General features: G+C 43.5%; 1 protein-coding gene across 1 annotated transcript; it reads left to right on the forward strand.

Moving 5' to 3' along the window:
• Positions 1–8,118: 8,118 nt before the first annotated feature.
• AGA (aspartylglucosaminidase) lies at positions 8,119–17,959 on the forward strand. Its single transcript, XM_054565824.1, has 9 exons — positions 8,119–8,274; positions 10,310–10,463; positions 11,040–11,152; positions 12,026–12,138; positions 13,372–13,486; positions 14,147–14,222; positions 15,082–15,189; positions 15,876–16,009; positions 17,451–17,959. The coding sequence occupies exons 1-9, from the start codon at positions 8,151–8,153 to the stop codon at positions 17,549–17,551; spliced, it is 1,038 nt and encodes a 345-aa protein (XP_054421799.1). The 5' UTR covers positions 8,119–8,150; the 3' UTR covers positions 17,552–17,959.
• Positions 17,960–25,622: the final 7,663 nt, after the last annotated feature.

The following is a 25,622-nucleotide window of genomic DNA, read 5'->3' on the forward strand; positions in this document are numbered from 1 at the left end:
CTTCCTTCTAACTATTCTATTTCATACCAAAAAAAGAAATGAAATGACCAAATAAACTTCTCTTTGGTTTTATTCTGGCCGACACTATCGTTGAAAGTGTAGAACCAACCGGTGGCACCTCTGGTTAAAATGTATTCCTGAGGCATATCCCAAAGGAGTAATTTCTGAGGAATAATATGCAGCCTTCAATTTACTTTATCGCAGCTGGGTATGAAGTTAAATCCCCGGCTGGAATGTAACTACCCAGAACCAAGCACCAGATGGCTTATCTGCACCTCAACCCAGCAGCTGTGTCCTGATATGCACAGCTGGTCTGCACATTTGAGTGACAATATTTAAACGATAACATTATGTAACGCAGAAAAATGTGTTTGGGTGGCACAGGTCTTGAAAACTAGATTACAGAGTTGCTCTGGGTAGTACGTGCACAACCTCGACAACTGATTCACGTTCCTTCTACTTCCGTCGTTGGCCTTGGCTGCGACGGGGTCTCCTGCTGCAGGGAAACGTCCCAGCGCCGTTCCTATTGCGCTACTCTGTCCGCAGCGACTCCCCTGGGCCTTCGCCACACTAGGTTTTCCTTCGCACAAAAATACTCACAGCAGAGCTTCTGTTGTGAAGCTGGAGACTTTTAAAATTTTGCGATAATGAATAGCTATTGCATCCTGCCAAGATGGAGGAATTAAAGTGTGCTTGGTACAAAGCACCTGCTATAAAAATCCTTCAACAGTTTGGCAACATTATTGTTCATTTCCTAGTTGAGTCACAAATATCACCCGATTAACAAACATAACAAAGTAAATACCAAAATTCAGCACTAAACTAAAACAAAACAAAACAAAACAAGCAAACAAAAAGAAACCCTCCATGAAGGGCAACTGGCAAGGAAAATGCATTTGAATGCATTTCAGACAAATAAAACACTTGCCATATTTCAAATGAGAGATGGATGAACAAATGTGCGAGGCTTTGACTAATAAAACATAATAGCAAGTGTTCTCTTTTCACAAGTCGACAGAGGTCCCCAGAGCTGCTGCGCGGACTTTGATGAATGTGCGCACTACCTCAGTGACTCAAAGAAAAGCTATCCTTCATATATGTCCAAAGTAGCCGTAGATGTAAGGGGGAGAAAACATGTTCGGTGGTAAGGAAACCTGGATTTATATCTCCCTGCTACTTTTAATAGCTGAATTCGGTCACATCATTTAACTTCTACAAACTTGAATTCCTTCACCGGCCTGCAGGCAGCCATCGACGAGACTACCTGTGCGAAGACATTCTCCGAACTGCTCTGGAGCAGAAGAAAGTGGTGGGACTCTCGTTCTCTTTGTTTCTCTTGGGGTCTCACTCAGCAGCACTCTCCTCCCTTACCAGGGTTCTGAGTGAGCTAAAGGGTAAAATCCGGGCGAGGCAGGCAGGGGCCTGAACATCACTCTCATAACTAATGAAGGCGAAGTCAGAGGACATGCCTCACGGTGGGAGCCAAGGACTTCCTGGCATTAAGCCCAGCCAGGCGTGACAAAGCAGGGACACAGAGCTGAGTCCCTGTGAGCAGCTCAGGCTCCAGAGGGGGAAGGGCAAAGCGTAGCACGTCTAGTGTAGTCTTCTCAAATTTATCATGTAAGTCACTCAGAGTAAAGCAGTAGAGAGTCCAATGGTTCCATGAACAGCCGCCATGTGAAAGGAAACAGGAGCGAGGAACACGGATCTGTCCCTAATGACTCTCAGCTCTCGTGCCTCTCTGCAGCGACTTAGGCCTCAGCGTGTGGCGGACCCTCCCCTTTGGGGGAGGACAGGTGTGGTCCCGCGGGAGGGAGGGCCCACCGCCACGAGGCTGACCTCCCAACGCCAGGAACCACGCCTGTGCGTGTCCCCCGAGAGCACCCCAAGCAATGTCCATTCTACCCTCAGAAGACTGAGAAACGTGTCACAGTACCGCTTGAGTTAAGTCAACTCCAAGGTCACTCTGCCCCTGAAGCCCAACATTCCTCACCCCGTGTGTCATCCTAGATTAGGTCTCGTCTCGTCATCTGATAGAGCCAGCTAAACCTTGGTGCCAAACCTAGTTCCTTTATTTTTTTTTTTTTGGTCTTACATCTCATATCCAAACCATGAGCAAGTTTATAGGCTCTTCCTTCACCACCAGCCTAGAATCTCACCATCGCGCATCCCCCGCACCAGGCGCACTCCATCGGCGCAACCGCGCGCACGGTTTCCTGTTCCTGCGTGGCTTCTGCCCCTCGTTAGCAGGCCATACAGCCTTCCTTGGTGGTTGACACAAGTTCCACCGGAATAGAAATGTGTCTGTTTTGTTCACCACTGTATCTATACCACATAAAAACGCGACACAGGCAACCAATGAACACTTTCGAAAAGAAGAAACTGGGAGAGGGATAGAAAAGAGGGTTGGAGGAAGGAAAGGAAGAAGGAGGAAGAGAGGGAGAGAGAGAAGAAAGGGAAAGAGGTAAGGAAACAAACAAAGGAAAAAGAAGACAAGCATTGTTGGAATTTCTAAGGCTAAGAACACCCCAGATTGTAAATTTGCCCGTCTTCCATTTGAGGACTGAACGTGCCTTTGAAACCTAAAATGTAGCAGTTTCAACAGCATGTGAAAGGGGCTCTTATTGTTTGTCACAACCTCCTTGTTTTCCAACTCACTAGTCTTTGCCCATGACATACACTAAAATAGACACCCTGCCTTTGCTAGAACTTCCAGCCACTCAAAACCTTCCACTCAGTGTAACTCTCCATTAAACACACACACACACACACACACACACACACACACACACACACGCACGCAGTGTCCAGTCTGGACTTTGCCACTATCAGCAATACCAATAAATTTCCCACCAACCAAGTAGACTCTCTCCCCAGTAGCAGATAATTCTCACTTTTTACATTATAATTTAGGTGCTTTAAAATTATATTAGAAAAAGGCAAAAGACTGTGATTAATTATCATTCAGCAATACCAGGCTCCTTGATTCCAAATGGACATTCAGCTCCACAATCTTTATTGTTCACTTATTGCCCATCTTCCCGAGACTTCCTAAAATGAATCTTCTCAAATCTCTCATACATTTCTAGTCAGCAATTCCATTTCAAATGTGCTGTAATCTTGGCAGGTGATTTTTACTACTCCTAGAAGGTCAAGATGATCAAGCGTTAACTCCCCCATTTGCCTGTAATCTCTTATTCTCAAAAGTGGCCTCCTTTCTGTCCCAGAGGGAAAATTGCCCTTTTCCTTCCCGTCTCCCACCGAGTGCCACAGCCATAATTCTGACGTTAAATAAGGCTTCTTGGTCCTTGAGATATAAATAAGATTGGCTGGAAATCCAAATTTACGCTCTACTTGAGGACAAAAAGTTCCTAGAAATTTTCAAGGTCACCTCAGTACCTGACCTCTTTTTGTATGTGTTGTTCCTTTTATGTACTACACTGACCAAGAGGTGACATCCAGACCCTTCCTTAAAAAAAAAAAAAAAAAAAAAAGGAAAGAAAAAAAAAGAAAGAAAGGAGCTAAGAAAAAAATGCGAGTGTTGCAGGCTTTCATGAAAAGGCCAAGTGACATCATCCCAACCAAGGAGAATGAGGCCGTATTCTTCCGGGAGTGTCTGGGAAGGCCTTCGCTTCCCTGCTGAAAAGAGAGAGGTGAGGCAGATGCCAGCCCTGTCTCCCGTCGTCCACGGCTTGGATGTGGACCTACGTCGTGAGCAACAGTCCAGGACCATCGGCCACAGGTAAGTTCTGAACACCTGCCGCTTTCTACTTCTTGTTCCGGGCAAACTTGGGAACCCCATTTGCTTTAAAGCACCACTAAGTGCTCTTCCACTTGATACAGAAAGCACTTCAAGCTGATACAAAATTTCAGAATCACAGTCATCGTCACCCTAAACAATAGAAAACAATATTTTTGTTTTTGTTCACTTACAAATGAATGTTATAGCCCCATTACAAATGGTGCTGTATGAGCAGTTCGGGGGTTTTCTGCAGTGCTCAACATAGTCAGCTGTTGGCTTGCTGATTACCTGGGTGTTCACCTTATGCAAAACTCTTTGAGGTTTATATTTATGTTTTATGTCCTTTTCTATATTTAAAATAATATAAAGAATATCACTGATATACAAAGAGGTTAACGATATCTTAAATAAAAAGCAGCTGACACAACAATGTGTATAATGTCAAGATTTTCTACCAAATATATACCAAAATGTTAAGAGGTAGGTGATTTTCAGTAAGAACTCGAGTACTTAGAACCTGTTGAAGAACACAGAAATGTTTCTAAAATAGGGGAAAAAAAATGAATACTAAGGCACATGTAAAATAATCTTCTCTTTTAAATCTCGATAAGGACCTTTTGGAGATAAGAGACTAATGGGAAAGTTATACAAAGGATACATTTGTTCATTAGGATATTTTTCCTTTTAAATCATGATCAACAATTCTTATTTTAAAGGGTGCGAGTATTTGCTGTAAGTCATTGTGACTTTGGAGTCTTGTTTTTGTTGTGCAAATCTTTCATTACAGTCACCGGTGACGCTCGTCACAGTGGTTTTTAAAGCGGCGGGAAGACGTCCCGACATTCGCTCGGTGGCCCTGCGCCTTTAGGGTCGGAGCGGAGCGCGCTCACGAGGACCTCAGGACGCTCCAAACCACAGTCATGGAAAGCGGGCGCCCGCCGTGTGAAATGATCTGCCCTTTTCTTATTAGGATAACTTCGGGGTAACAGTGGCCCACTATTAAAGTGACAAATTGAGAATATCTTGTGCATAACTTATTTTGAAAATACATCATTTAACAGACCAATATTCTATTACACAATCCTGGTCCTGTAAGCTCTCCCCGGCCTCAGAAAAAAGTTTGTGATTGGAATTTGCTATTGATTTCTCAAATGGTTTCAGGGACATGAATCAGGGAAAAATATTCCAGAAAGGACTGATGCTTTCTTTTCTCATTTAGAGAATAATAAGATATTACTTATTTCAGTATAAGGATTCTAATTACAACCAGAATGTACGATCGGGTAGTAATATCAAGTGTTCCTAAATTAATGAAAAATGGATTCAAATTAGAAATACGGTACCACAATGCTCTAACATTAGTAACAATCATTACTTGGAGTTGGCAAAACTGACAAGAGCAAATGCCAATCAAATAAATAGCTTGTATTTAGATAACCCAGGTAGCAGCGCAGCGGGGAGTTTTTGAAGAAAAAAAAATTATTTCAATGCCAAGTCACGCTTACAGCTTTGAACAAGTGGCAAAACATGGGCATGTTTCTCAAATGGATTTCACAGCATCTGCGCAAAACCCGGAGGGGATAGCTTCGTTTTTTAAGCTTCAGATTTGAAATACCTAGATACCCTGCAACTACAGAATTAAATCCTCTGTGGAACCACAGCTTCAAATGCTATCAGGAGAAACTCAGCGCTTCATCCTTCTGAGACTGATAACCCGAAAGCTATGAAGTTGAGAGAAAATGAAGGGGAGCCTGCAGCTGCCTGCGCCCCTGCCTCACCCCCCACAGAAAGGCTCTAATTGTAACATCATTTAAGCTCCCATTTGAGGCTGTCTCCCTGGCACGATTTGAGGGTGCTGTTTCTAAGACATTCAGCAATTTCGCAACCCTGCCGTGGGCATCTTACAAACATTTAAACCGAATTTCAGGCAGCTCAAAGTAGGCAGGAAGCATTATTTTTAACTCCCGTTTAAGACAGTCAAGGAAATTCTAACTCCTTACTTTAAAATGCATTATAGGTATCTGGCCAATTCTTTATTATTCCTGTGGAAATTTGCTGCTTTGTATGTTTCTGGGCTGCATCCCTCCTGACACCAATTGATGGATGCTTGGTAAATTCCAGTTAAACAATAGAATTTTATTCAGTTTGCGTAGTACTTTACCATTCTCTCATATCTCCTAACGCATTCACAGAACTTTATAAGGTAAGGAAGAACACGTTTTCTCCATTTTCCGGGTGAGGAAAGTGTGGCTCAGGAAGATGTTCTTGCTCTACGTTATAAAATCCAGGCCTTGGGAATCCTCCTGAAGTACTGCTAGTTATACGTAGGTTCTATTTAGGAACATCAACATTTTACTAACGAAGAGTGTGTAATGCATTGTAATGTTAACTAAAAATAATTTAAAACTAATTCTTTTGATTTTCACTAAGGCTACGTATCTCTGATGTTATGTGTAATTAATGATTTAAAATACTGAAAACATAGAGAAAGTGCAGGGAAAACTGTGGATCTTTTCTCTTTTTAAGGTCTATTACCTAACTGATTAACAGATGCCTTTTCATTTAAATTTTTCTCAAAATTACACATTTGGATCCAATTATATATAGGCCCAAATGAAAACCTGAAAATAACATGAGGTAACGTCCGGGCTAACACTCAAACTGTTCTCCGAGTTTCATTCAAGGAAAAACTAATCCATAAGGAGCTCGAATATCCCAACTAATTTAACATCTTTGAGACAGCTACAGAGGAGACTTCAGGTTTAGGCAGACTGGACAGTGGACCCACTGGGTACTATAGTAAGTTCCAAAAACCACCAAGTAAGTTTGATGGCATACTAATTATTTTAAATGCAAATACCCTTGAGAAAGCTGACCCATTGAGACCTTTTTTTAAACATTCCTACTCTTTAGTTCTTTTCCTACAACCAGTAGATGAGTTGAACTTCTCTGATGGGAATTTTTATTTCAAGCAAAGACAGAGGAATTTTGGAGAAAAGAGTGGACTTATTAGTGTAAAAGTTAACAGAAATCTTATTTAAAATGAAGAGGTCAGAGCTGAAGTTTTCAACCCAACTATCAAAAAGCCTACCTCCATCATGCATGTAAAGCCTTTATTTATGACTTCTATCTTTGAAAACGAATAAAAGAAACCTCATCCAAAATAAAGGCAGAAGGCACACAGGGCTGTCCAACGTTTTGGCGCCTCTAGCCCACACTGCAAGAAGAAAAGTTGTCTTGGGCCACACCTTAAATACACAAACACTAAAGAAAACTGATGAGCCAAAAAAAAAAGGTTTTAAGTAAATCCACAATTTTCTGTTGGGCCGCATTCATATCCATCCTTGGCCCCATGCGGCCCGCAGGCTGCAGGCTGGACACCCTGCGAGGGAAACCACTCAGGAAGGTCCCCCCAGCTGCACCTTGAACCCTGTAGGTGCGGCAAAGGAAGCTTTCCCCCTCCACCCTGCACCAGCGAGCAAGTTTCTGGGGCCAGGAGCAGCTGCCACCACGTGGAACTCTCCTGTTCCTTGCTCCAACTTTTGTTCAAACCACCTCTCTCAACTTCCTCCTTCCCTCTAGGGAGAATGTTGGGGTTTGGTTCCCCCCTCCCCATGGGCTTTGGAGTGGTTCACCAGTTTACTCCTCAACGCAATCCCTCTGCTATTCCGAATAAACTCGATTTGGCTGGCTGAGTCTCTTCCCTTTTTCTTTAAAAAGGTTGACATAGTCAAACGTTTATTTAGCACTTAGTGATGCCAGGCTCAAAGGGTAGCACAGGCCACAGGGAAACGAGGTAGCTTCTTACCCTGGAGGGTCAGGGAGGAGCCCTTCAGGGAGCTGTGCCGGGGGTTAACCTCCGCTTCCCCAGGCTTTCTTCTTTTCTTTGGGGCAGGGGTTTGTAAGGAGAGGACATCCTACAAAAAGCTCTGGTGGGAGAACCACGGAGGTTTGAGATGGGAAGATCTAAAACGAATGTATTAAATCAGCAGATTCACATGCACTCAATGACCACCCCAGACCTGAAGCCAGACTTGGGAGTCCCCAAGTACGCCCTTTGAACGTTCCAAACGTTTCACCTGCAACTCTCGATTAAGAGGGTACATTAAGACCAAATTTTAGACCTTCCTACTGCCTGCAACCCAGGGCTGCATAACGTCCTACGAATTTTCCCACCAGAAGTTCAATTTGCTTCTAACAACAAAGAAAACAGAAATCTGCACGACGCTCCGGGCTGAAACCTTCCGAGGCCAGTCCCACAAGAAGCCGGGTCTCGCGAGAGGCGCGCCAGCCCGGACCGCGCCCGGAAAAAGCGGTTTCGGGGCCAGGTGGGCGGGGCGCCGGGGGTCACGTGGTCCGCGAGCGCAGCCAGACGCGACCCCTCTGGCGCTGGGCTGGTCCTGCAGCCATGGTGCGGAAGTTGAGCTTTGTGCTCTTCCTGCAGCTTGTGGTGGGCCCGGCTCTGGTGCGCAGCTCCAGCCCTCTCCCCCTGGTTCTCAACACTTGGCCGTTTAAGAATGCAACCGAAGCAGGTGCGGGGCGGTGGCCGCGGGCGGGGACTGTGCTGCGAGAGCTCGCCTGCGGGCAGTTGCGTGGAGCGCGGGCCGGCGCCCGGCCCTCCTGGCTGCGCACGCTCGCCGTGCAGCCCTGCGCGCACCGCTCCGTCGCAGCGTCTCTTGCAATTGACCCTTACCCCGTGCTCTGCGCTTCTGCTGAGTTTTGCGTCCTCATCATTTAGGGTTACTCCTTCTCTACAACCCCTGCGCCAAGAGATCCTCCGCCCTGCTGCTTAACCTCTCCCGGGGGCGTCTGTGCCTGACATCAGTCTGTTCATGGCCTGTCTCCTTTCTACCCCTCCGTTCTCCCCAATAATACCCCGTACTGCAGCTTTGCACACGACTAGTCATTTCCCCGGAAAGCATATTCTTTTTGCACTTACTGACCTTCCCACACTCACAAGCTGATGTGCTGTTTGCTACCTGGAATGCTGGGTTCCCATCTCGGCTGTACATTAGCGTCACCTGCGGAGCTTGTCGAAAGTATCAGTGCCCGGGCCCCACCTCCAGAGATTTTGCATTACCTGCTAGAACTAAGGCATCTGGTGGTTTTGTTGTTGTTGTCTTTTAAGCTCCCTAAGTGATTTTGATTTGCAGCCTAAGATTGAGAAACAGTAGGCTTTAGTGCCTTCCCTGATGTTCTGCCCTTATATCCAATTGAAGTTATCTGTGCTTTGCTATCATCCTGTACATACCAATATCTTGTCAGTTTCTTACTGTGTGTTGGTTTCATTCATTTCAAGACATAATACCCCAAGAGAAATTTCAGACCTCTCCTGAGCCTGCTAATATAACTTTCTGGGGGCAGAATTGGCTCCCGAATTTGGTGTAGCTCAGTTGGTATGTTATATGCAGTGAATACATTCAGAGAAAATGAGGAAGCAGACCATAAGAAACAAATTCCCAGCGATAATGAGACAGAAAGTGCAGCAACACGGACAAGGGCCAAGTCTGTGTATGGTGCTATATCTTCTCGAAATACACTTTCCCCTGCCCTGGCGAGGTAGCTCAGGTTAGGTTAGAGCGTCCTGATACACTAAGCTTGCTGGTTGTGGGTTTGATCTCCGGTGAGGGGACCCGCAAGAATCAACCAATGAATGCATGAGGAGGTGGAAAAACAAAGTGATGTTTCTCTAAAATTAAAATAATTTGTTCTCTTTAAAAAGTATTCTTTCAAGCCCCTATGACCAGTAGTAATACTTAAACTATTTACTAAAATAGCATCTACCCATTAAGGAATCTTCTGTTTATTAGTAAAGGAATTGACCTTCAAAGACGTTTTGTTTTTTCCTTTTCAAAGTGTGGGGCTCCACAGAACATAATGCAATGCTAAAAGCTGGCCTTCCCAGCCAAATGGCTACTTTTGAATCCTGGCTCTGCTACCGGCTATCTGTGCGACCTTGAATAACTTAAAAATTCTCTGAGTGTTTCCTCCTCTTTAAAATGAGGATAATAACTGTACAGTCCTTACCTGGAAAGCTGCTGTGAAGATCAAATGCATTAATCCATATGAAACCCACACTGTAATTACTTGCTGTTGTGGTATTGTTATTGAAACTTGCGGTAACAGATGCTACGCCAATAAAAGTATTAGTGATGTATGTAAGTTTTTAATGATCCAATGATGCAGACACGTATAAGGCTGTGATTAAATGAATGTTCAGTGTAACTGTCTTTCAGCAGCTTCAATTGCAACTTGAAGGACAAGATACTTTTCTCACAGACAGTAGAAATACATTTAATAAGTGAAAAAACAAACCCACTTTTCATCAGTAGCCAAAGTCTTCGAATTTTTCACAGTAGTTAGCTGTATTAAATAATTTTGTCTGTACCACGGTTTGTAACACTGATTTGTTTGTCGCATCTGAAACACTAATTTAAAAATTCCGTTTAACTTAGAGCAAATGTGAAAACTGTAAATATATGAGTTCTCAAAACACTCCTGGTTGGTAGCATTCGGCACTGTAAAAAATCTCATCTATAAGCAAGCCCTGTTGGGGTTTCACAACAGCGTGGCGGACGTTGGCATCCGGAGCGTCGGCGCTGGACGCGGTGGAGGCCGGCTGCGCCCAGTGCCAGAGGGAGCAGTGCGACGGCAGCGTCGGCTTCGGCGGGAGCCCCGACGAGGCTGGGGAAACCACGCTGGACGCCATGATCATGGACGGGTGAGCGAGGCCCCAGGACCCGGGGCCTGCCCCTCCGCTTTGTGGGCGGCTGCATTGTCGTTGTCTGTCTGCTGCTGAGGGCGTGATAGATGAGTGCAGACGCCTTGTTACAAGTCAAACCCCTAGCTCATTGCACGGCCTTCTCAAACACAACTAGTTTTCCTCTCAATTAAAAGAAAGTCATCATACTAACAAATAAAGCGCTTGAAGGAAGGCAGAGGCTTTCGCACAGACTACAAAGAGTATGTCTCCGACCTGGCGCACCGTCGTGGACCTGCCGTCCACAAACGCTGTGGTTTGCCCGAAGGGAAGCTTTCAAACCCCTTTCCAAAGCCGTGTGCGAACAAGCCCGGGAACACGGAGGATGCGCGTGCTGTTGGAGGGTGTGGTGAATTGGTGCTGTATTTGTTCCTTCATTGGTGTAACTGGCAGTTTGTACGGACTTCATGGATGTGCTGTGATGTCTGCATAAGGGTGGTGCTTGCCCTGCAGAGCGCAGTGGCTCGAAGTAGAACAGTATTTTTAAATCTATGACTATGAACATGCCTTAAACCTCACTGCGTTTTTTTCTTGCAGCACTACTATGAACGTCGGAGCAGTAGGAGATCTCAGACGCATTAAAAACGCTATTGGTGTGGCCCGGAAAGTCCTGGAACATACAACACACACACTTCTAGTAGGAGAGTCAGGTATATTTTAACTCTGCTGAAGCACCTAGTCTTGTGTTCACTGTGGAAAAAGGACGCAGTATAAAATAGTGGAGGAAAGCCCACCAAAGCTCCAATTCCAGCTGTTCTACTTAGTGTCTGTTTCCCTTTGGATAAGTTATTTAACTCTTAAATGCTCGCTTTCTTCATCTTTAAAATAGAGTTTTAAAAAATCAGTGTATTGTCTATAGATGGGGCCCTGCCAGGGGATTCCACGTCATTCCTCTCCCTGTGTGACCTTTTCAATAGGTGCAAGGCCCGTGCGCGTATGAACGTGAGAGACGGGGCCAGAGGGAGTCTTGCTATGGCTTCCAAGTATCCAAGTAAACGCCACAAGCCATTCAGTGGCCTACAATCAGAAGTAACGTCTAACGTGTGGTAGCTAACAACTCCAACAGGAGGTCTTCACTTGCGTTGAAATCCAGACCTGAAAACCACCTGCCATTCATAGACTCCAGCTTTGGTGTCACAAGGCTTTTTTACGCTGCGCATGAGACCCTAGTTAGAGCCGAAAGACTCCCCACTGGCGAGAGGCGTGCCTCTTCTTTTGTCATCAAAGAAATACGATGACAAAATATGAGGCAGAAGAAGGGAGACTGTGGACGGGAGGAGGTTAGGGCAGTTGTCATAACACACACCCCAAGGGTCTTGAGCAAATCCCTTCTGGGAAGGCCGTAGGGAAGCTGAGATCTAGAAACCGGTGCCCTGAAACCTGCTCGTGTCTGAAGGCTCCTTCGTGTACTCCAGGGTGGTTGTGTCCCGCATCAGAGACAGCTGAATTTCAGCGCTTTCTGTCCATATATTTGTTTAAAAGACAACAGTTAAGTCATTTGCCTTTTTCTTTCCAACCTCCAGCTACCAAGTTTGCCGAAAGTATGGGGTTTGTCAATGAGGATTTGTCTACCAATACGTCTCGAGCGCTTCATTCCGATTGGCTTGCTCGGAACTGCCAGCCAAATTGTTGGAGGGTACGTCTCCATAAGTTTAAAAAGCAAATTATTTGGAAAGATTAAGTGACCTCCCTTCTGCCTTCTGTTGTCTACCTAGAGCCAAAGGTGCTGGGTAGCACCCGGTTACACTTGAGAGCCAGGGGTGACTCTGGGGATGGGTGTCCCTGCAAGGCCCCTTGCTGCATGTAAGACATGCCCCCCCGCCCCCGCCCCGGGGGACAGCTGCTGGTCCCTGGAGCGTTTTCAGACTTGGAAGGTTCTGCTGTGGGGAGAGGGTGCAGCCTCCATCAGAGCAGCTTGCTTGTATTTCCTTAGAACAAAAGCTTCCGAGTCTGAAACATCAAAGCTTGGAAACCACTGGTCCAAAGTAGTTCTTAGATTTTTACCTACGTGGAGCGTGCCCAGGGCCTTGTCCTCGTCTGACGGGAGGCTGCATACTGTTAGGTATCTAGCATGTTACTCGTGGGGATACTCTTGTCTTTGAATCAGTGGGACTTTGAGTGCAAGCCACTTTGTCTTTGCATTTTCAGAGTTTTACTGTGGACTGTCGTAGTCTCTCACTGTTTCTTCCCCAAATCCTAATTACATTTGAGTAGCCGAGGACTCTCTGGGGTCAGTACTTGCAAGAGGCTGCTGCGTAAAACCAGACCAGGGAGGCACCTAGTGCGCCAGCGATAAGACGGGGGCGGTAGGTTTCTTGTTTAAGGCGTATACATATGTTCAACCTAAGTTTATGGATCTGGATTCTTTTCTTGAGTCTTTGATTCATAAAAGAATCTGGGAGTAGAATTTAGATTATGTGCACATGAACCTAGCTTTTAAAAAAAGATGATTTTAAAATAGATTTTGCCTTAAACTTCATAATTCTTCTTTGCCCGGGGAACAAATTATGAAATTGGAAGGTTGCATACGTAATTCCATTGAGGATTAATATCTAATGAAAAATCTTCATTTATATATGCCTTTATGCTGAGAATTTTAGGCATATAAAGAGAAAAACCAGGGATCTTTTCCAGACTGTGTAGCTTTCTATTATTCCATGTTATGTATGTCTGAGACTAGACCGGGTATATAGTAGAATTATATCCATCTCTTCACATGAGACTTAGTTAATTGTTGGCTTTTGATTCTTATCATTCACTTACCAGATGTCTTTTTGGTTTCTTGCTCATGTTTCGTGATTGCCTGGAACTCCTTGCCAATTGCTAAAATCACCCTTTCTAAAAAATGAAATTTAAATCTTGTTTACAGAATGTTATACCAGATGCTTCCAAATACTGTGGACCTTACAAACCACCTAGTATCTTAAAGCAAGATGGTTCTACCTATAAGGAAACAGGAGATAGTTATGGTCATGATACTATTGGTAATTTGCCTTTTATTCCGTTTTTGTTGTTAAAGTTAAGCCACTTGTAAATGCCTTTCTGTTGCTCTTAACTTTTTCATCCCTATCCATGTGCCAGAAGGTGATTTTGACTGTTTTAACTGGCAAGTAAAACTTTATAAATATAGATAGCTCTATTCAGCATACACACACACACATACACACACATTCTTTTCTTAGCATCTGCGTAGATTTTAGTAAATTATCTTATACAAGACCCCTAATATATAGTGACTATTCACTTGTAGATTTTTAAATTCTTATGTACATTTATTTCTTTAATACTTTGACATTATTTGCTGTATTCAAGTGATCTTTCTGGGTTATAATGTTGAAACGTTCTGTCAGTCTGTATCAGTGATTTTCTGTGGACAGAATTACCTTTCAAAAGCATTGAAAAGCAACAGAGCAAACTGAAGAATAAGAGTACAGGATGTCTACCCAGTGATGCCAGGAAACCAGGTCATTAAAAAGCACATGTTTTACCTGGTATAATTTTCAGTAGTCCCAAGTTTTCTATTTTCTCCTACCTGAAATTAATGAAAGAGGATATTGATATTACCAACTGTTCAATTATTTGGTTATATTTGATTTAAACTTAAGAGTCAATACCTACAAAGATTTTTTTTTTTTAAATTCCAGGCATGGTTGTAATCCATAAGATGGGACACACTGCTGCGGGTACCTCTACAAATGGTATAAAATTCAAAATACCTGGGTCAGTGTTTCTGAAAGAACACATCTCACAAGTATGCCTTGAGTTTACACCAGTGTGTGCGAGGTGCTATGGGAGGTGCAAAGGCAAAGCACAGCCCTCCCTCCACGGCCAAGAGGAATAAATGGGAAAGAAAATAAATGAGTACCTGCTCAGTGCCGAAGGAGAGGGAGAGCTGGCTGGTGCGTTAGAGTTCAGGGACGGCCGCGGTGACCTGAGTAAGCCGGGGTAGTTAGGGAGGCCGGTGGGGAGATGCTGGGGCTGCGTCTGGGCCTGAGGAGGGCACAGGGGCGTCCCAGCCAAGGCGGGACCAGGTCCGAAGGCGTGCCCCTCTGCTCAGGGCTCCCGCGGGCCACAGAGGAAATTGCGCGCATGTCGCGTGCAGGGAAAGAAGAAGACGTCAGGTTTCAAGGGGGCTGGAGTCATGAAGGGTTTCTGGATTTTGTTTCAAAGTCCTAGAAAAACATGGAGGGTTTATTACAAGGAAAAAGCTTGGTACCATTTTGGCATATTAGATAGGACGCAGAAATAGAGTGTAGGTGAGGAAATCTAATTTGAACCTGTTGAGATAATCCAGAAATTAGATGATAAGGGTGGTAATAATAGAACAGTCACTATCAATCTGTGCCATCTTGATATGTAACCAGCTGGTGTCTAATTCTTATATAATTAATGTAGGTTTATGGACACCTAGGTTGAAACTTATGAAAATCCTTTTCTCTGTGCCCCGATGAAGAAATCCCTTAAGACAGTTATCGGTAGCTAAGTAGGAATACCCGCTGTTGTTGGAACAGCTCATGGAACGATTTAGCGTTTGCACTTGACTTCCCATCCTCAATTACCATGCTGTGTCTTCACCAAGTCGAGTAGGAGACTCGCCAATTCCGGGAGCCGGGGCCTATGCGGACGACGCTGCGGGGGCTGCGGCGGCCACTGGGGACGGGGACATACTGATGCGCTTTCTGCCAAGGTGTGGCTTCTCCCATTGGTGACTCTCTGAGATCTTCAGGGGGGAGGTGTCTGCCAAGACAGAGAGTAACTGTGTGTGCCATGCGATCTGAATCTGTGTGCACAAGGGCTTTTGAGAAACTCCTCTTCAACTCTTCACCTATCAGGCTGATACTATAATCGTTCAAACTAAGTAACCCTAGTCCTCTGAAATAGAACAATATTTCTGAGTCTGCTTCACAGATGAGGGTACTCAGGATCCATTTAAATAATGTATGTAAGGCCACTGAATACAGAGACGGTCATAATGGATGATAGAAGTCAGAAATGCAGCCACGGCGTATAATTCCTGAAAGATAATCATGACAACTAGGTTCTTGCTCAGGCCCAGTGTCTTCCCTACTGATTGCAGCCCTGTTTCTTACTGAAAGATAACCTCCATGCTTTGCGGCCTCTGGCTGTTATTACTCAGTCAAAGCCAAAAATATCAGTCCTTATCTGAAGCGAGTTGGTGGATTAGTTGAAAAGATAGACGCTCTATCAAGGCCTACATGCTGTCTTGTTGACGTGCAGAAATACCGACTCCTGTTCATTTATGTATTCTGTCAAATGTGACAGTTTTGATGCTTTTAGATTTCTTACTTAAAGTAACCAAATTCAGAGTTAGTTTATTTTGTGATTCTCAAGTTTTGCCTCTGTTTACATCAGCTACCAAGCCGTAGAATATATGAGAAGAGGAGAAAATCCAACGTTAGCTTGCCAAAAAGTGATTTCAAGAATTCATAAGTATTTTCCAAAGTTCTTTGGAGCTGTTATATGTGCCAATGTGACTGGAAGTTATGGTAAGTTTTATGTGAATTTGTGTTTGTGTAAATTTGCAAACGTTGATGAAAACATACGCCTTTAAATATCGTGGTGTGTTTTATTCCTGTACAGTGGCAACAGGGACGATATGGGGTAGGCACTGTGTAAATAAACATTAAGGGACTTTCTGTCAAGACCCACAAATTGTTAAAACTGTACCTGAAACGCGCCGTTCGTTGGTTGCCTGTAGCTGGGACGCGGTCTTTGGCTACTCATTGTCGTCTGTGACTTCTGTCCCAAGTCCAGTTCGGCTTCAGCTGCTGTACGTGCTGAGATGCGCTGGTCTAGTCAGAGGCGTCTGTTCATTAGAAGTAAATACGGTTAAATTACTGTCCCTTCTTCCTTCCCATTCATTATTTAAATGTTTCAGTCATTTAGATCTTTTTGGGACTCCAAGGTACAAAATGTGTTACTAATTAGTAAACCAAAGAAATTAAGAGGACTGTTTTTGTACTGAGACGTGTCCTTTGCTTCATTTAATTTCTGTATGAGCCTACCGCAGTTTCAAAGCATTTCAAGATCAACCACTACTGCTTCTCATTAGTGAGTTTTCAGCTGGGGAAGATATACAGCGTACTGATCAATATGACTTATTAGGTTAGACTGCTTATTACTGTTCTTTGATCTTCTACTTCCCACAGTTCTGTATTTGAAAAACTTGTTTGAAGAATTTTTTATTCTTTTTTAGTGCTACGATACAAAAGTCAATATAAGTTATGGGAGGGAAAGGCTTTATGTATGAAATAAATCAGCTTCATTGATATCCTCTTAACAAATAAACCTTAAAAGGCTCAAAGTTGGATGTAACAGGATGTAAAATGATAATTATATAATTATAGCTGAATTTAAAATTGTTAATGATAATTATATCATTGTCAATGAATCTAGTCCCTTGTATTGAAAGTGATGGCATTCGAGGGCACCCTCCAGCTGTTTGCGCACAGGTAGATGGGGCAGCAGGAAACCACTTCCGTAAGATGCACTTGATTTGGTAGAGAGCATCTTGACAAATAACCCTCCTCACTTTCTATGAGAATAAAAGAGTGGGAAAAAAACAGGCAGCCTGGGGAGGGGAGGATTATGGGTGAACGATGGGAATAGGCTGGTGGCTAGGAGGGTAAAATCTTCAACATGTGCCTGAATTTTTTTGGTTTTTTGTTAAGAAAAGAATATAAAAACAGAATAAATAATAGCAGCAATGACAGCATGTGTATAGAGCAAAAAAACCAGCCCCTTCTCTGAGGTTCGAAGGGACGGCTCCCCCACTGCCGCCTTTCTCTTGGTCTGTGAGAGAGGCAGACAGCACCGCGCCCCGCCGTGCGGCGGCGTCGGACATCGGGCGCCCCCCGAGTGATGTCTGTATAGGTTGTAGATATGTCCCTCCTGAAACCAAACGTCGTTCTCTTTTCTTGGCTGCAGGTGCTGCGTGCAATAAACTACCTACATTTACCCAATTTCATTTCATGGTTTATAATTCTCTAAAAAATCAGCCAGTGGAGGAAAAAGTTGACTGCATCTGATCCATTTTCCCTGGCAGCATCTATATTTGAAAAAGAAAGAAGCGAAGGCTGAAAAGGTTACTTGTTGTCACTGCAGAGTGTGTGCCTCATGTATTCTAAATTCTTGTGTAAAATAATCACAAAAATAAATGTATGCTAAAGGAGCACTTTTGCTTTTAATATATGAAATTTTCATTATCTATATTTAAGCTTTGTATATTACCTGAAAGTGAATATGCAAATGTATGTAGCTTTTAGATGTTTAAATTTTAGTTGACATTTGGATTTCTACTCAATGCTTTAAGGAATTAGTACCTTGGGGATTTATTTTCATAATGAAATCTTAAAGCCAAAAGAAATCGTCTATATTTGGATACTTAAAATAATTAGAGTGTCCAGGTTTTTTAGACCCCAAGTAAAAAGTAAGGATGAGGCTAAGTATGATAAGCTGTGATTAAATTTCAGTGCATACAGTGATAGGTCTCTTATCAGCAATGATCAATTTTACATAATGCTCCCTGCTAGCCTGGAGAGGAAAGAATGCTGTTAATAATAAAGGTGCTTTTTGTTAGGCACACATTAGAAAATACAGGCAATCTTCTGACGAGCAGTAGTGTAGATTTTCTTTGGTCTATTCCTCTGATAGGGCTCTCTCTCAGTGTGAAGGTTCTTTAGTCACAAAAATCTGTGATCTTCTGGCTACTAAGATTTAGTATTAATAATTTCCTCTGAAAATGAATTAGGGAATTTGATCTCTAATTTTGTTATTATTCATTGTACCTGACACGTTTGAAGTAAAACATTGTAGACCTGCAGGTAAGTTGAAAATAAAAACAAAGATTGCAGTGCAAACCCTAAAGAAGGCTGATCAAAGCCCAAGGACAAAGCTCTGAGATTGGTCATGCAGTGAACATTAAATTAATTAGGATAAAATTCCCCAGCCATCCTTTACCTTGTTTAGTTAGGTATCCCATCTAAAGCACCTACACATTAACCTTGTTCCTTTAAATGAAGTAGTAACTAATATAATTCAAATTTTAACAGGTTGTACTACTAAATAATGCATACCAAATAATGGATAGGAATCTCGGATGATACTTAAGGTTTCCTCCCCTTGTTCAAACTATTCTTAATAGATCTGATTTCCTCTTAAAGAATGCTGACCTGAAGTTTCTAGAAATATATGTGTATTCTGGATACACATGAACAAAAAAGTGTCTATTCCCAGTACCAGCAAGTGATTCCTTTGGTTTCAGAAGGCAAACAATAGGCTATACTATATTTTTAATTGATATTATACATAGACTATAATATACTTTTCAAATCTCATAGTTTTTCATTGTTAAACTTCTTTTTAAAGTGCCTTTACATCTGATGCTTGGTGATTGAATTTGGAGCTAAGCATGTAATTGAACTCATTTAAGATCTTCATAGTTTAATTAAATCCATTTAAAAAAAAAACTGGTGACATAAATATATGTCCTAATTGGGTACTAATTATGAAGATAAATTAAGACCTATTTATATCACTCTACTGTCATTTTTTAAAAAAAGATTCCTAGACCCTTTAAAAAACTTCTCCAAAGGCATGTTAAAATTTCTGCTTGTTTCTTGAGTGTTATGCTAGGTACGTGTTAGTATACTTTCAACCCCTGACTTACGAAGTTAAAACAATGAGATAATGAGGTTCACAAAAAACATGAGCTGTTTGTTTGTGAGTCCTAGGTGCTCGATGATAAACGTTTCCTTGTACTTCCCTGGGGCGGCCGTAAAGAGGGGGCGTATTTCATTGTTTGGAGAAGACCACACCTACTTGCAGGCTAAAGTAGTTGTCACACTTAAAGCGCATGTTGTGGAAGCTGACGCTGCCGTGACCAAGCCAATGGCTTGCAAGTGACAGGGACAGGAGGTCGTTCTCAGTGCTGAGGCCTGCACAGTGCAGCAAGGAACCGGGCTACGTGCTGAAACCCAGGAACGTGCTCTGCTCTGCACTAGACGTGGTTGCTCATTAATTTTCTTTAGTTAAATGTTGCTTTCTACAATACAGTGTGAATGTTGGTATATAACATTTAAAAGGAAATCATAGTGGAGTCGATGTGGAAAGCAAAGTCTCTTCCAATGACTAGCTATCTCTCTCTCTAATGTGTGCAAAATCCTTAAGCCCCGTAAATGTCAAAATACTTCTTTCCATGCCTAAGTCAAGCCAGTATCATTTGTCTTTCTTGTTCTGTTCATTGTAAGTAAGGCTGATGGAAAATTAAACCAAAGACAAGTTCAGAATAAAAGCAGTATCAGATAATACAAGTTTCAAGTTCACTCAATTTAGTTCTAATGAGGCGGAAGCAGCACAGTATGGCGCCTGCTTTTACCAGCGGGACCTGATGGTAAATTGTTCATACCTTGAAGGCAGCCGCGGTGAGAGTATTGATACCTCACGTATCAGCAAACATGACTAAATAGGGCTTGGTTTTAGTTTGTTTTTCCCCCCCTGGAGAACTAGTTTACTAGAACATCATGGACTACACGTGTTTTGAGGTATTGTCGTATGTTTTACCCGCTCCCCCACACACACACATAGAGTCTAGAGGAACCCTGGAACTTAATGTTTGGGGTTCACACCCTGGCTCTGTCACTTAGCTGTGTGCCCTTGAGCAATTAACTTCCCCCTTGGTGCCTCAGTTTTCTCTTCTGTAAAATCGGAATGATGACAGTACCTCCCTTAAGGGGTTGTGGTGGGAGGCTTGTCTCAAGTTCAAACTCTTGGGCAGAGAAAGGACTCAGAGATGCTGGCTAACACTGCCGCCTAGACTGCAGCCAGAGATCAGACTCCTGAGCTGAAAGGTCATATTTACACACAGGCAACGAGGATCAGGCTAGTGCCAGACCCTTCATTTACAAAACACGGGATGCTGGGAAACACGCCACCAACCTTCGATTTTCTTTTTCTTTTTTTCCAGGAAAAAATAAAATGATCAAAATTTTTAAATGATCAAGCAAGAGTAAGGGCTAACATAAAATCTGTACACCTATGTAGATTCAGAAATTTTACCTCCCATGCACTCTGTCTTAAGAAGTTTACTTCAGGATGTACGCCCGCAAAGTGAGCATGATGTTTGGGAAGGGGATGTGGGTCCTGGGAAGCAACAGCTTCCGAGTCAGGGATTCAGGAGGTACAGGCTGTTGGTTGCACGGCAGGCCCGGCCCGCTGGCTGCATTTGAAGAAGAAAAAAAAAATTGAAATGAGAGTAAAGCTGATTAGAAAAGGTACAATGAAAAGCAACAGAGGAGGAAAGGAGGGATGGAAGAAAAAGCGAGGGGGAGAGAGAAGCAAGGGAAAAGAAGGGAGGGAGGGAGGGGAGAAGAACATTAAGAGAAACAAACTTCAGGATAAAAAATCCCTAGGGATATCAGGATCCACAGGCAGTGTTCCTTGGCCCTGCAGATGGGGGCGGGGGGAGAAGAAACCATACACGTACAGACACAAAGCAAAAGGAGGGTCACCCATGCAGCGTCCTTCCATCCCCAGAGGGCCAGCAGCTGCCGGCCACACAACGGAAGGTTGTGTCTGCTGCGAGCAGCTTAGTCTTGTGCTCTGCAGAAGCCCTTCTGCAGTCAGGATGTGGATTACCATGTCGTAAGAAACGTCACAGCCTCAAGTAGGGTAAAAAGCAGCCAATGCCCCCGTGTCTTACAGCTCTCTCCGCGCCCCACCCTAACTGCACCCCGACGTGATCGCACAGAATGGTGCATGCGCCGCCACTGACTCTCCACTCCTGCATCATCATTTCGAATCGTCATTCAGACTTTAGTTCTTCCACACAGACCACACGCCTTGAATGGACTGTGGGCATAGCTAAAAAAGCTAGCACGGGAGTGGAAATCGTCTCAACTATTGGAATCAAACACAAAATGCAATATGGTCAAAAACTAGACGGCAAGTGTACACTTCCATCCATGTGGAAGAGTAAAATTTAAATACAGATAACAGAGGATGAGAGAAGGGAAGGGGAAGGGAGGTCACATAAAGGATAGGTAGATGAACATCCTCACCTCGCAAGGTAGAAAATGAGGACCCTGGTATCCGCATATCCACGAGACCCTCAGCCAACTCCAGTGCACGTTAGAACTTGAGCAGCTCTGAGCTAGATGATGCCCAGGTCCCTCCCAGATGCGCCAGCCTGGTGAAGAGGAAAGAACAGGGCAGCAGAATTTGATCGCCCCAAATGGGAGTTCCTCTTCTGCTCCACACTGTCTGTGCGCCGCTGGAGAAGTGACTCACCTCCTCGAGCCTTTTTCATATCTGTCCAGTGACAGATGGGCATCCTTGCTGCTGCGGCCATTGTAAGTTACGGGTCCCCCACGTCCGCGCCTGGCGCGCATCAAGAACCACACGTGCGCGAATTCCTCCCCTTGCCTGGCCTCTCCTGCAGAGCCAGTACTCCAATTCCGCGGGTCTCGTTTCCTGCCCAGACCCCGCTTCCTACTGCTGAGGCCCCCAACTCAGGTTATTAAGAAAATAAACACAAAGTCTCAAATCTTGCAAAAGTGACATCATATTCTAAAAGCGAGTCGTTATCGGGTGGCAGAGAATAGAATTAATGCAGCCTTGATACGCAGCGTCCCTTAGAAATAAATAAACTAGCTTATTCCTCTACAAGTGTGTCACTTCAGTGAGAGACAATCAAGCTAACGTTTCTGTTATATAAATGGGCAAGAAGCGCGTATCCCTGGCGTGTTCTCTCAAAACAGGCCAACTGTCATCCCCATTACCTATTAAGTGTTTTTAGTTTTTCCAAGTAACCTTGAAGGAATTTGTTTATTCTAAAGAGTTGTTAGGGGAGAGAAATGCCTCCCAAGATATCTTTTTTAATGCTGTTCCATTGTAGTTTGAGGTGATGTGTTTTGTCTTTTACTGAATATGTTATTATTCAACAATACTCATCTTCACACTCTTCATTTTGAATTCAGCCACTTCGTGACTTCTCCGTCAATCTTTCATGAAGGGGGTCTCAGGTGGGCCTTCTTTAACTGGTTAAGGATTATCAACAGAGAACACGGTCAACACCCCAGACGGCATTTCTTTTAAGAAATCACGGCACAAAACTTTTCCTGAGATGAGACGTCTAAGATGAAGATAAAAACAAACCGTGCTCCCGTGCCCATAAATGCTATTTGAACCTGACCTGTCAAAACAAGAAAGGCTTTCAAGGGCTCCATTAGCAGTCCTATTCTAGAACAGCTTTGTTTTCTAAAACAGAGTTGTTTGTGTTCTGATTCTAACAAAATGGCTTTAAAGATGGAAGGGGTGTGGGGATCTTTGCTAATAGAATATTCTTGTCGCTATTGTTTCATGAAGAGTAGAAGCTATCAAATGCAAAAGTCTCCGAAGGGTTTTCCTCTGTTGTCTTGCAAATCGAGGTCATAATTTCATTATCCAGCGTGAAGGGATAAACATGCACACACACATATGCCTGCCGGACACAGGAATACCAGTTCCTCCTCTTTTTTTTTTTTTTGTCTCCTTGAGTTCTTGTCTAACCCAGAGAATTCATGCTTGACTATGTATTGACCTCATTCAAAATGTTCCCCCATCCTCTCCCTCCCATTATTACCCCACACTCATGAATACTTTTCCCGTCCTTACTCTGCCCTGATCACAAAAGCACTAAATGTTTTTTGGGCTTTTTTGCTGTATACAGCTTTGGATGGCCCCTCTGGCAAATATGACTTTCACTACATTAGGAATTAAAACTATTCGTAAGGACAGTTTTAAACTTAGAAGTGGTACTCTACTCAGTGTTGGTATGTTTACGTGTATTTTAGTTTAAAAATTTCTGTACCATTATACTTAGGCATTAATGGAGCTGTTTTAGATGGCTTTTTAAATCATTTTTTAAGTAAAATTGGCATTCAAAGTCAAGATTAAACTAAAAATTATCATATGGGCAATCTTCTGCATGGAGAAAGCAAGCTGATTCAAATATTATTACAAGTCGAACATCATTAATAGGAAACATTTCCCGTCAGGGTGCCCCTGGTAGGCCCTCTAACCCTAACACTGCTTCAGCAATGTTTTGATTAGCTATTCTTTGTTGGTTTACTATTCTATTTCTCTTCACCATTCTACAGGATATAACACCCCTCTGTTGTTCCAAATACATGTAAACTTTCTGCCAGCTTTGAGAAGTTGTTTGGCATTAGCAAAATTGCTAATCAGAACTGAACTTCATTATATTATCTTTTGGTTCAAATGTCAGTGTCCATCAATTTTGGATTTGCAACGTGTTTGAAGGATATTCTTACGTCTATTGTTCTTAGATTTTGGAAAAGTCATTGCCAGCCACTCACATGTTCAAGAGATTCATGAATCCCCGCACGTGCAGATGTGTGGTTTCCCCAAACGTGCTCTTATTCAGGCAACTCCTGGTCCGCAGGTACTGGGAGGGCTTCCCACCACCCGGCCACATCAGAGAGGAACTCCCTACAGGGGATGGGCCAGCGCTGTCCACTTGAACCTCAGAGTGCTCCCTCCCCTGCTTTCAAGGTTCCGATCTGCTTGGGGAGAAGGGCTGAAAGGGTCAGAGGGAGTTGAAAGAACTTGCGTAAGGGACAATTTCTATGGATCTCTTTCACCAGGGAGATTTTTCATAAGACTGCTCAGAACCTCTCTGCTTGGTAGGCAACACAGAAATAATGGGGTAAGTCTCTCCTAAATGGAATTGAACTGACCATGGATTTGAAGTTACTGCCTCTCCCACCGAGTTAAAGCCAAATAGAGTTGCTTCCCCGGCCAGGCTTTGATCAGGAGCGAGGCACTTTTCTCTTCCTGACTCAAATGCTTCCAGTCACCAGCACTGGTTTTATTATTTAATGTTCTTGTTCGCTTCACGGGAACTGCTTTAACTCTGGCACCTGCTGGCTGTGAAAGTGATTAGGATTTCAGGGGACCGGAGCGTTTTATTTCTCGTCGGCCACACCACGGCTCATAAATTAATACAGGATTATGCTTCAGCATTTACTCTGCAGGCTTGTTTTGAACTGAAAGGGAAAGGCAATTAAAGGATGAAGGAAAAAAGAAAATGATCAGGTGCCAAGTGAACAAGCTGCACAAGGCCTGCTGGTGAGTGTTAGCATGGACACTTTCTTAGGTGCCAATGGAGAAACTGTTCGCGCTGGTCCGCGGCATGTCTTCTGCTCAAACCCGGACTCATTTTACAGGAGGAAAAGGCCTGACGCTTCATCCAAACGCATGCGTGTCATTTTCAGTCTCTCTGATGGGGGTCCAGCAGTTGTGGTCAGTTTCAGCTGAGCCCAGCCTTCAGCAACTCCCACCGAAGGACCAGGCCTATGAATGAAGGCCCCTCAGACCCCCAGGCCAGCGCATCCAAAAGCAAGGGCTTCCGAGTGAGCCTCAGTCAACAACAAAAAAGGATGCAGAAGAATCACCTGCTAAGCTCTGTCTTAGTTCGTAACCCCCCCGAAGGAGTTAAAGATAACAAAATATTGTTACTGGCCAACTATGGCCCATGCCTGCTTTTATATGGCCAGTGAGCAAAGAATAGGTCTTACCTTATTAAATGGTTGAAGAAAATCAAAGTAAGTCATGTGTTTTGTTTTGTTTTTTTACACAATAAAGTCCTATGAAGTTTGATGTTAGTGTCCATCGACAGAGATGTACTGGAACACAGCCTTGCTCATCCGCCTATGCATTGTGATGGCGGTTTTTGTAAGTCATCGCGAGTGGAGTGCTTAAAACAGAAATCCCTAAAATACTTACTATAGGACCTTTAAAGAAAAAGTTTAACTTCTGTTTCAAGCCACTGAGCTTTGTGTGCATTTGTTCCACAGCAATAGGTAAGCAACTGCAATCTAAATCAAAAGTCAATACCGATTGCGCAAATGGAATACCTGAGAAACACGTTTTAATGTAGCAGTTGATTTCTTAACCACATACCTTAACAGTTAAAACTGAAGGGGCCCTAACAACTGAAAAACTCTAACATTCAACTGAATTGTTGTCTCTGTTATCGCCCACCAATTGCTACGTTTTTTTCCGATGGGGAAAGGAAGGAATGGAACATTTCCCCAGCGC

The sequence above is a fragment of the Pteronotus mesoamericanus genome, unplaced genomic scaffold (assembly GCF_021234165.1).
Source record: "Pteronotus mesoamericanus isolate MK-2021 breed Mesoamerican mustached bat unplaced genomic scaffold, CSHL_Meso_final contig_169, whole genome shotgun sequence".
Taxonomy (NCBI): Eukaryota; Metazoa; Chordata; class Mammalia; order Chiroptera; family Mormoopidae; genus Pteronotus; species Pteronotus mesoamericanus.

What these genes read in the sequence shown, in the direction of transcription:
- AGA (XM_054565824.1), top strand. Translation starts at nt 8,151, where the DNA reads ATGGTGCGGAAGTTGAGCTTTGTGCTCTTCCTGCAGCTTGTGGTGGGC. An exon ending in ACTTCTAGTAGGAGAGTCAG is followed by an intron (nt 11,153 to 12,025) that starts GTATATTTTAAC and finishes TCCAACCTCCAG; the next exon opens with CTACCAAGTTTGCCGAAAGT. An exon ending in CAATGTGACTGGAAGTTATG is followed by an intron (nt 16,010 to 17,450) that starts GTAAGTTTTATG and finishes TCTTGGCTGCAG; the next exon opens with GTGCTGCGTGCAATAAACTA.